The 12,613-nt window shown below is 29.2% G+C and overlaps 1 protein-coding gene across 1 annotated transcript in view; it reads right to left on the reverse strand.

Moving 5' to 3' along the window:
* Positions 1–5,239: 5,239 nt before the first annotated feature.
* Positions 5,240–12,613, reverse strand: part of LOC129216245 (kinesin-like protein unc-104) — a 105,136-nt gene continuing 97,762 nt past the window's right edge. The window contains exons 44-45 of the mRNA XM_054850443.1: positions 9,512–9,630; positions 5,240–7,663 (exon numbers count right to left, since the gene is read on the reverse strand). Of these exons, the coding sequence (XP_054706418.1) occupies positions 7,615–7,663; positions 9,512–9,630 (168 nt within the window). The 3' untranslated portion in view covers positions 5,240–7,614. The remainder of the gene's footprint in view (positions 7,664–9,511; positions 9,631–12,613) is intronic.

Raw genomic sequence — 12,613 nt, forward strand, 5'->3', positions numbered from 1 at the left:
TTATCAATTCTCATAGTTAATTCAAATCATTGTTACAAAAACAAAGGAATTCATAACTCTGCATGAGTTATGATCGTTCAAAAAATTACAATTTTGTTTGATAAGAAACTTTGTTTTTGTATGTCAACAAAATTGAACACTATTTAAGTACCATTCTATTTAGTAGTAAAATGTGCTTTTGGCAAGGGTGCAGGAATAGATTTTTGCATGAAAAAAACTATTAAGTAGAAATCACAAAAACAAATGAGTGGGTAACAATGTGAAATCAAAACTATGAAACAGATAAAACTTTTAGGTTGTGAAATTAATGAATTAACTTTGTGCAATGTTTAAAAGTTAACAGTTTTTAAAAATCATTTAGTTTAATTCTATTTACATTCAAAGAATGGCTAGTGAAACGATTTGTTGCACTTGTTTGGTAAATTCAATGATAATAGCTTTATTTCTTTTCTGTTAATACTTGTCTAATGAACTGTTTTCAATGCCAAATGTAAGATAATAAAAAATATATTCCATTTAAATGACTGTCATATGTGAGTAATAAATAATTTAAAGTACTCATATGCTTATATTTTAAAAATGAGTTTATATTTTTTGAACTGAAACTTGAGTCAGACTCTCAATTGATTTTTTGAACTGCATTTTTCTGTTTGTGTCATTTGACATGTATTAACTACAGGCATTGTTTTGCTTTTCTATATCTAACATTTTCATGGTACAAAAGCTAGTCATTCAACCGTATTGGTTTGAAAGAACACCTTACGCTTAATTTTGTTTTGAAGGGACAAGGTTAAATTGCTGAAATTACTGTATAAACAGTGGTGTTCCCATAGGGTATACTCCATATACGTCGTATACTCTCAAACATTTTTTAAACATATAGCGTATACCCTCAAGCTTCAAAAAATTTCATATGCTGACATATTACGTATGTGATTGCATACACATATTGTGCATAATGGATTACTAGGAGCATACCCTCAGAAAAATAGATGGGAACATCACTGTGTATAAATGATTACATTTGTTTAAATGTATGTTGTTTTATAACATTATTCAATTGAACATTTTGTCTTCCATATTAAACTAGGTTCTTTCAGAGTGGGAATTTAGATAAAGTGAAATGGGAAGAATATTTCTTTATTCAATTACAATCATTAAACAACTTAAAGACAAGTGGATGTATAAGATGTAGCTAAAATAGACACAGTTGTATTTAGATACATCATTTTAAAAGAAATCCGAAAAAGAGCAGGAACATTTCCCCCCCCCCCCCCCTCATCCTTGAAAAAAAATGACCTGCAAGGTTATTGCAGCAAGAAAAGAGTTCCGTGGACAAACATGTTGCGTGACACGCAAATTGAAAATTTGGCATGCTAGCACTATTTGTTTACTTTCTGTAATCAGTTCTTGAGTATAAGGCCAATTCTCATTTTTATCTAGTAGTCAAAGGCCAGTAGGTCCTTTTAGCTTTCTAGCAAAATTTGGTATTTCTTTTATTTTCAACATTTAAGGAATTTGTTTGCCATTTAAATGTCCAAAATCATAAGCATTTGACTTCTTAGTATTTTTGACCTTTGTGATACCAGGTGTCATACATATTTTGCTGTAATAGTGCAGAAATCTTTTAGCACCTGCTTTCAACTTAAAAAATTTACTACCCTTTATCTCAACATTACCCAATATGAAGCATATTGAGCCAACATATTTTTTTTTTTTTTACAATACATCTATATTTTTTGATTGTATCAATAAGCATGTCCTCTGATATATGTACTTGTCAAAATGAATTACCTACAAAATATGTGCTCAAAATTATTTTTTGGAGCAATTAACCTCAATATGGACTATAGACAAAGAAGTAAGAGTAGAAAATTTAAGTTGTAGCTAAAAAAAAAAAAAAAAAAAAAGTGTTTTAGGAGAAAATTTTTTTTTTCCAATCACTTTTTTTTCCTTTCTTTCTCTCTCTCTCTCTCTTTTTTTTTTTTTTTTTCTGTGTGTGTGTGTGTGTGCTTGCCATGTGCTGAGTGGATATTTTCAGAACTTGTGCAATAGTCGAGAACTCACATCTGTAAATTGGTATTATTAATTTAAATTTTTCTCTTTGTTAATTTTGTTCTGATGTCAGTGGTTGGTTCTAAATATAAAATAAAAACATGTATGACTGTGAAATGTGTTATTTACTTAGTTAGAAAAGTTTCTTCAAAAATGTTATTTAGTCTATTCATCCTCTAAACTGTTCAATCATCCAAGGGTGATTTGTCATAACTTTGTCCCCTTCAGACAAAAACCATGATATTTTTATATAAAAAAACTGACATTTTATATTTGTAATTAGTTTTTTTTGCCTTTAGTCGGTTTATTTTCTCTACAGCCTGTATTATTCAATGAAACTGTAAATGCTGTTATATGTGTATGTGCTTGTCTTAGAGCTGGTCTCACTCATAATTAGCTTTTCAACTGTGCAAAAAATGGAGCAGCTATTGTTCGCTAAAATGATATTTTTAATGGGATTTGATGAGTAAAGTTTTACCTGGAAGAGGAAATTTAGCACTGCACTATTTGCATAATCTTTTCATTTTTGTTCAAATAATTTATGCGTAGGAGATATGTGGATTGAGAACATATATTCCCTGTCTCTTTTAAAACCTTTATTACCTTTTATTTGCAACAAATACTTAATGTTTTTTGAGAATTTCTAGACAGGAGTAAATGTTCCAATCTAGAAGAGTTATTTTGGCAACTGTAATCGGATGATTTATTCCTCTCTATTAAGAAATTACCTTTGAACTTAATAGTATTTTGATGTGAATTTAAAAAAAAAAAAGTAGGAATATGTTTTTTTAGAGTTGAAAATAAATGGATATAAAACCCTGCACGGTTCTACTGGATGCTCAATCACTATTTTTTACATTGTTGTTAAAAATAGCATTCCAAATATTATTTTCATTTGCACCACCAAGAATGCTTGGATATCTATAATTTTCTTTTAAATGTTGCAAACTGAATATTTTAAACCCAATGAAATAATTCAACTTTTAATTTTATTTAATATCTTCTATTAATGTGTGAAGAAAATTTAAAATGTGGATTATTGTGTGTGTGGCTTTTTATTTTCAATTTTATATTTTCATTCATTATTCATTTTGTGTGTTGGTGTGTGTCAAATTGTAAATCATCAACCCATTAATGTATCTTAGGCACACTTGAGAGTTTTTATTAAATTTGAAAAATTTAGATCAGTTTTGAGAAATTAGTTTTGCAGAAAATTGGTTTAAGTCCAGTTACATATTGAGTGAGGCCATGCCTAAGCTCTGAATTTTTATCTGTTTAATTACTTGGAATGTTTGCTCAAACTGGGTTAAACTGCGTTGATATTCTTGACTGTTATGGTTTTTCTTTGAACATTTTTCCCGAATAAAAAGTTATGTTTATTGTTATATAATTATTTTATCTGTTAGTACAAACTAAAAAAACCTATTTTGTATTTTTCAAGCATATGTTAATAATTCTTTTATATTTAATAAGATTGTTATATAATTATTTTAACTGTTAGTACAAACTAAAAAAACCTATTTTGTATTTTTCAAGCATATGTTAATAATTCTTTTTATATTTAATAAGAGCTTAGTTGAATTATAAGAAGTTACCCAATTTTTGTTTGCACAGTATATTGTTAGTAATAGTTGTTTATTTAAAAGAACATTTTTTTTATTTTACCTCTAAAAGACAGCTTTGCGTTAGCAAGGTGGTATATTACGGTTATGTTGAAATATTTTGTGTCCTTTATTAGAAATCACTTTTTTATTTCATTATTTTGCACTTGTATTTGCTTACATATTGTTAAGTATTTTAAAAATCAAATCATTTCAATATTAGTTTCATCAAACATCAGGTTTTATGTTAATTGTTTTAGAAAGTAGAATGTATCTTTCTCATTTAAGATTTCCATACAATCAAGTTCTTCATCGAGATATATTTCATGTAGTGAATTTTTGGTTTTATGTGGTATTTCTATACACCCTGTACCTTGTTGTATATTTGAAATCCAATAAAAATAAAAAAGTTTTAATTATTTTCATGAGATGTTGAATTATAGTTGTAATAATTTTTAAATACATTGCATTTTCAGTGTTTTATGACATTTTTTTAACAAAAATGTATCTTTGGAATATGGTCCACTAAAGGGCCATTCCATGTCTTTTTTCAACCCCTCCCCCCCCCCCCCCCAAAAAAAAAAAATCTCAACCGGACCATCCCAAAATTTTCAGAAATCTTACTCTTTCATCTTAAAATTACCGATATTTTTTTAAAAATCTATTATTCATAAGTTATGATATTCGTTTAAAAGCACTTTGCAATCAGTGCTTTAAAATGTTATACCTGAAGTTCTATGGGAGCTACAGTGTTATGTAACGGCTCATTTTAAAGACAATCACATGCACTTTAATATGTTACTTAAATAATTTTTCCTTTTTTTTTTCATTTTTTAAAAAATAATATTTGATGAAGAGATCCAAAAACTTTCAGAGTGCGACAATGAATTGATAAACAATTACACAAATAGTGGGGTAAATTTTTGCTTTAAAATCTAATAATTCAATTTGTACAAGAATTTCCGAGTTGTATAAATGTCTTTTAAAAGAAGTATGATTTCTAATGTATTTCAATAAATATATCCTTAAGATTTTCAGGATGGGACCAGCAAGTACAGCACTTACTAAAAAATTTTCAGCAAGGTTTTTTAACTGAACGAAAAATGGTTCAAATCAAAAAGATGTTTTCTATACATGTTCTTTATCAAGAGCTTTTTTCAACAAAGTCGCCTTTAAATTCAGGATTTATATTTGCCTTAAATTTCCCTGTAGGTGCAAATGTTAAGTTTTTTTAAATTGTTTAAAGACCACAGTGAAATTATTTAACCGCAAGTTGAAATAAATCACTTACTGAGTAAAATACAAGGAAAAGAAAAACGCTCCATAATTTGATTTATGCTTTTAATAATTTAATAACCATCTTGATTCAACATGAGGGTTTCCTGCTAGCAGTGAAGCAACATGCCATCATTCATATGATACTTGAATGTTCTTTTGAATTGCACATTACTTCTTTGTTGCAGAATGACTAGAACAATGCAATACAAAGTAAACTTACACAAAATAAAAGCATCTTTGTCATTAGCCAAACATTGTGCATTTGAAAGTAAATTGTACCTATTGTTATACATAATATCTTCAGCTTTCTTTTTTTTTTACTATGATGCAAATTTAGGAAGATTGCTTTCACATTCACTGTGTTTATCACAAGTCTTCCAAGTTAACTTTTTACATGTAGAAAGTTACACTCATACACTTAAGTGATGGATTTCTTCAGCTTATAAACATGCTATAATTAAGCATTCAATTTGAAGTATATGTACAAATACTGCAAACAAAGCAATGTGCTTGCGATTTCCGATGAAATATTCTTTTGATTGATGTAACCATTTTCTCATCGAAATTCCAGTAGTAAATGAAGAATTCTTTCAAGTGCTCATTTTTAATTCATAGAATCTTTAATATATTGCACTTGTCATTGACACTTGAAAGAACATATTGTATCTTGATAAATATATAATTCTTTTACATGATTATTTTGAAATGTCTAACTAAACTCCTTAATCACATGATGCCTAATAGCCGCAGTATTGAGGAAAAATATAACACCAAAATCAGTATTATTTTAATCAAATCTAACACTAATCATTAGGGTTGAAGATAGAACTATTATTTTTTGATAGATTTTTACGCATAATCAAATTATGTTATACAAAAACTTACATTATAGATTTTGCTTTGAAAGAGAGTGAGAGGTTCTTCAATCAACAGATAATAAGATACTGAGAATTAATACTGTGGTTGTATTCAAAGCAATATATATGATGTAACTGATAACATTATTCAATAAATTTTTTGAACATTTTAGCATTTTTGATCAGTATTATTGTTAGAAAGTGTAATGTTTTGTTTCTCAAATTAATTTTTTTAAAACTAAATTAAATAATAACTGTAATAAGTAAAACAATGTACTTAACATAGTTAAAATACAAAGTACTGGTTATTTACCCTTTCAGTTCAGTTAGACATTTCATTTTTAAATACAATTGTTATGGCAAAGTGCTAAAATAATTTATTTCACCACATGAAACAATTTAAAATTTAAAAAAAAGGAAAGTAAACTTTCGAAAATATTTATCGACAATCCAAATCAAATTTAACACAATCAGGAGATTCAGCAAAATTAAGTGTACCACATGGGATTGCTGTGTCACTAAGAGAGATGAGTCGCGCTCACCTGTGACAAGTACCCTGTTCATTGTAGGAATGTCAAGAATTATGCGAGCATAAAACTTGCGCTTAGACAAAACCTGATTAAAATATTACAAATTGCAATGCTGATAAAAATTGAATTAAAATTTATAAATAAGTTAAGTTATATTATATACATAATAAATAACATTTGAACAACACAAAAACAATAAATTATCTCAAAAGACTATTGCTCCTATACACATACTCAGGCACGTATGCCTGACAGCAGAGCACGAAATATACATGAAACAAGTAACAGTTGACCAAAACAAAACAATATATACATATATCACATGTATGTATATATATTCAGATATAAACATCATATAAATATATTTTAATAGGTACAACATATTTAAATTCACAAAACATATTAATGTGGGGAAAACAATGCTTATTACACAGTCAAAGAAATTCTCAGCATCCATTTCCGCAGCTACCTCAATTCAATCGGTAAACGTTCAAACATATTGGTTGAATGTCCAAAACATATTGGTCGAAAGCGGAGCAAGTTTAGCAGCTGAAGAACATTTTCTTTTTTATTTGTTACAGAGGGTGAGGACTCTAAAGCTTAAAAATTTTATTCGCGCACAAAATAACAGCAATAAATTTTATATGATTTTTCTTATTAAAAACATACTCACAGACAAACATTGTCCAATGTCAAAATATTTCTGAAGGAGATTTACATTTGCTACAAGAGTAGTTGTCAAATGATAAATACGATGCATTTACACATATGTGGCGGGTTTTTGCTAGTACAAAACTTAATTTCATGCAACAAGCCACCAGAATGTTGCCAATAAATCAAGTTTAAAAATTTATTATTTTTATTCCTCTCTTCATGTAAATGATAAATTATTCAAAATGGAAGCCACATGATCACCTTATAAACAAAAATAGAATCATTAAAAATTGCAAAATATATTTCTTTTTTAACAGGCATAATCTAAAAACTTAGACTTGGTACATTCAGTAAAAGGTTAAATATTTATTAGTTGGCAACTACGATACCATGTGAAACAAATAGCTCATACAATACCTTATGCCAGTTTTTCTTTAAAAACTAGTATACAATTTTAAAGGATAAGGTCAAGGAACCAATATTTTTCTTTTTTGGTCACAATAAATATAGAAATGGTTGCATAATAGTTCTGATTAGCTATACACTACACATAAAGCACCGTATGAGAATTAGCTAATGCTTTGAACATATGCAGGAATACAATCTAAAGCTTCTCAACCATTATGCTTTGAAAGAAATTCAATTTATGACGCTGGGGGGAATAGGCCGCTTCCTGGATAATTTTGACCTGTAACAGCAAATAAAATTTCATTATGTTTTATCCATGAGATACATAACATTTTATAAAACTTTTTTTAAAAAGGTTTAAGAGATTTCAAAAACTATGTACACTTAGCAACTCTTATTTTTGAAAATCAACGAACCTATTAGTTACTCCACTGGCTTTTTGAACTGCTCTCATATAATCATGTTTTCTTTTTTTTTAATGTCTTACCATCCTCCAGTTTTAGACAATATTCTTCCCAACTTAGGTAATGCTATTTCTTCACCTCGATAGCTACAATGCCAAGCAATCTTTTTCAATGCAATATCAGCATGCCTGTTGCTGGCTTTTTTTGCCAACCTTTCTATATTCAATCTTATTGCAACGGCTCCTGGAACTATCCTGAGGTCTACTTTACTGTTCTACCTATACAACATATGCAATATTTAGATAATGAGTATTTATTCTTTTTCGATCATGTCAAGTTTTCCAGCCACTTTTTTTTTTTTTTTTTTTTTTTGCAATAACACATTTCCTCTTGATGCAATGTCAGCCCCTCAGGGATTTTTGTCCTTTTTTTCTTTTTATCTACTTTTTTTATATTTTTTAATGAAATGAACACAGAGGTGATCCTCAGTTTTTCAGTAATGTTAATAAATAAAAACATGCACATTTTAGTAAAAGAAAGTTTTTTATTTTTTAAATCATGGTGCTGTCTATAATGTCTCCAAAAGATAAAAATAATTGGGGTAAGTCAAGAAAGTTGTTTGTCTGAAGGTTACTGTGGAAGAAAACATTGTAATGAATTAAAAATTCTTTTAGTAAATTATTTGATTTCATTATTTTAGTTTCAACTACTACTATTTCAGCCAATTGTTCCAAATTACTTTTTTTTTTTTGCAAAAAAAAAATGAAATTTGAATTTTATTTCCACGGGTTCCCTAACTTTTCAGATTTCAAGTACTTTTTTTACAGTAATTAATAATTATATTAATTAAATTAAAAATAACCAAAAATAAAAATTCATAACAATAAAAAAATATATATCAATAAGATATTTCAAATATTAACAATTTAGTTTCAATCATACATATTATTTTTAAATAGTGTTTTTTAAGAGTATGCCCATAACTTCTTTGATATATCATCAAACTTAATAGTAAGGCATTGCTTTAAAAATTGTTCTCACCGCCATTGACAAAAAAAAAAAAAAAAAGATTGAAGCAATGAAAAGCAAAAGGATGTCAGGCTAAAATTCAAAATTTTGAGATAATCAGTACAAAGGGTAGGAAAATCTCTACTCTTAAGGGCAAGAGATGGTACTAATAGCTCTGGTGGGTATTGCTGAACAGCATGATTTAGAAACACAATGAAAAGCTACCTAGGATCTGATCTTTATATGCACTTAGTCGCAACTTTAAAAAGTTTACATACATCCATTGCTTTTCACTGCTTTATTCACATTTTGGTTGCTTTTGGAAAAATTACACTTAAAAAAAAATTGCATTTACGAATTCCTGGTTGCCAACTGAGAAAGCTTCGCACAAGAAAGTTACAGTAAAACCTGTGAACTTGACCACCCTTGTAAGTTGACCGCTGTTTTCAGGCATGGAATTAGCCCTTATCTTATAAATCGATCTTTGTAAGTTGACCACCTGTTTAAGTTGACCACTAAAGTAGTGCACAGCAAGTGGTCAAATTGAAACCAAAATTTAAAAATAGGAATATAGTACGAGATATATAACAAAAAAACCAACTAAATTTAGAATTGTAGAATTAATAACATTAGACTAAGTTTGCTCTATTTCGTCTTAATGTAATGAAAAATTAAAAACAGAGAAGAACAATTGTATGACCAAAACTACACCTTACCTTATTTGCCCTGCAAGAAGAGGATTTATAGCATAGAGCCATTCATAAACTTCTTTATCACCTAAAGTCTGCAGAAGGAAACCCCTATGTTTGGTCACGACAGAGAAAGTATTTGGAACCTGTTTGAATAAAATGTAAAATTAACGACAGTCAAAGAGCCGACTGCTAAAAAATAGCTTTGATGAACTAACTCTTGTTGCGGTATTCTCATTTCTATCATCTACATAAATAAATGTGTAGACATCACACATCTACATTTATTAGAGATCTTCATTAAATTAATGTTAAAGGTGCTTTGAATGGAGATTGTCACAAAGGTTACTTTCAAAACTTCAAAACTTTTAGGACAGTTTCAAACTGTTTGAATTTTAATTTTAAGCTCATCTCTACATAGTATAAAATGAAGTCCCCAAAAAGCGTCTGTGTGTTTGAACTCGCAAAATTCAAGAAACTATCCGGCCAATTGTGCTGAAATTTTCACAAATTGTTCCTTTAAGTCCTGAAAAGGTTTGCAGACCAGTTCGAATAAAATTCGATGAATAGTTCTTTTTTTATTCCAATTTACGTCCAATTTTCACATAAATTCTCAAATATGGGGGTGAAAAATTACTTGCACATATTAATATTACATATCGTTAGAAAGGGTAGGATTTTCCGCGTTCTACACAATTTCTTTCAATGCTCTAACTTTATTATGGCAGGAGTTATTTGCGTTTTTAGCTCGAATTTTTTTAGGCCTAGCTGAAATTTAGGCACTACTTTCTTCATTAAATAAATCAATAAAAAGTGAAGGAATTGTCCCACAGCTTTCTTTTTGACGCCATTGGAAAAAGCGACCTTTTTTACTCCAGATCTAACTCAACCTATGGTCGAAAAAATAGGCTTTTATTTCAAAAGGAAAAAAAGTTCAGGGGCGTAGCTAAGGGGGGGGGGGGCTTTGGGGACAAAAACCCCCCGAAAAGTTAGTCTCAAAAAAAAAGAGAAAAAGAAGAGAGAAGAGAAAGAAAAAAAAAGAAGATAAGGGAAAAATTCCAAGCGATTATACATATATATGTATTTATATATATTATATATGTATATATATATTATATATGTATATATATATATATATATATATATATATATATATATATATATATATATAAAAAGAAGTAACCCCCCCCCCCGAAAGTCGGGTCTAGCTACGCCACTGAAAAAGTTACAAGCCTTTTTAAATAAAATTAAGAAATCTTGATTCTATTTAAATTGTGAACCATTTTCTTTTGCATTTTAATTCTTTAAACTTATTTTATTTTGTGTTTCCATGGTTACGCATTTTAAATCCATCTTTCTGGACTTAATTTCTTAAAAGTATTTTAATATCTGTCGTCATTGTTTGGAAGGGAAATCATAATGGTTTTTTTAAATTTATTTTTTACACCTAATTGTTGAATATATGTCACTTGACACAATTTTTATTTTCTAGGTAGACCGGGCAAAGACGGGCAACGCAGCTAGTAATAAATAAATGAATATATTTACTGCTCTGATATTTGCACTGCTTTAAAGTCTATAAAAAGGTTCACAAAATGAAATCTGTTTGAAGTTTGTAAAAGAACCAGAATGGGCACCATGGTTGTTTTTCTAATGAAACAATGCTCAAAGTTCAGCTAGACTTGAAATTTTCAGCAAGAAATCAATAAATTCGACGAAAAATTTATAAAAAAAATCCTAGAGGAAGGGGAATTAATTCGATGGTTTTTATAACTGAAAGAATATTATCGGCTTTTGCCCATTGACTTTTAAATGCAATGCCAAATAAATTTGATAGTAATAATAATAACAACAGTGCTAATAAATACATAGACAAATCATTAAAAGCATTTAACAAATTGCTCTAAATGTGAAAAAGTTATTTTTCTTCTTTGAGAACCTAAGTTGGTTCTTCTCATAGTGTTGAGGTGTGGAGAAGCTTAAATTCCCCTCATTATAACAAAAGCAAAAACTATTTTCTTGTACCATCTAGTGTGGTACATCAAAGTGATAAGCCCAATATTAGCTCTTCAAAACATCTATTAAATAGGGTCTGGTGGGGTAAAGTGGTCATAAAATCGCTGGTTTTCAACTTAGGTAGATAATAAATACAACTGATTCTCTAAATACTTCAATTTTTTTTGTTGTTATTTTACATTGCATTATTAAAGAACACGGTACATTGCATTTCAGGGAAAAAATATTGGTTTAAGAAGTTTTACAACACTTTCATTTCCCTTTGTATTTATGACCACTTTACCCCATGGGATGGGGGAAAGTGGTCATAGCATGGGGTAAAGTGGTCATAGTTTAAAAAAAAACTGCAAAACCGTTACAAATAACCCTAATTTTGGTATATTTTGGTTGTTTTTATATTTACAAGTATATGTGCGAGTATATATTGGTATACACGAGTATACTATACGTGTCTTGTAGACATGAGAAAACATGTTCATATATGAATAGATACATGTATACATCAGATGCATGCACGTGCCTACTCAAGTATATACGTGTATACACGAGTATATAAGCATGTATACGTGATTACCTACACGAGTATATATGTGTCACGTGTATATGCGAGTATATACGCGTATAAACGAACATCATATGCGTGTTTTGCACTTGTATCTTGAGTATATGCGTGCATACATGAGTATATACGTGTACAGTCGACATATATACGCATATATAAGTGTACATACATACTTATATGGGTATAAACGAGTTAATTCGTGGATATATCCAGTATGTGTTTGGGGGGGGGTGCTTGTCTACTCACGGAAATATATATGGAAGCACGAATATATACGTATGCTTACGTGTAAACACGATTATATACCTATTAGACGTATATACGTGCATTTACGTGTATACACCAGTACATGTATCCACGTATATCCACGAGTATATCCGCTAATATACATGTATGCTTACAGAATGAATCCAAGATCTTTTGCAAATTCTAAGTGGTGTGAAAGGGGAGGATAAGAAGCAAAGAATCATAAGGAACTTATGTTTTTTTTTTTTTTTTGCTTCGTTGACGCGCTACATGCACAAAAAGTCAGAAACTGTTGTTAGCAAAAC

Source organism: Uloborus diversus, chromosome 2 (assembly GCF_026930045.1).
Source record: "Uloborus diversus isolate 005 chromosome 2, Udiv.v.3.1, whole genome shotgun sequence".
NCBI lineage: Eukaryota > Metazoa > Arthropoda > Arachnida > Araneae > Uloboridae > Uloborus > Uloborus diversus.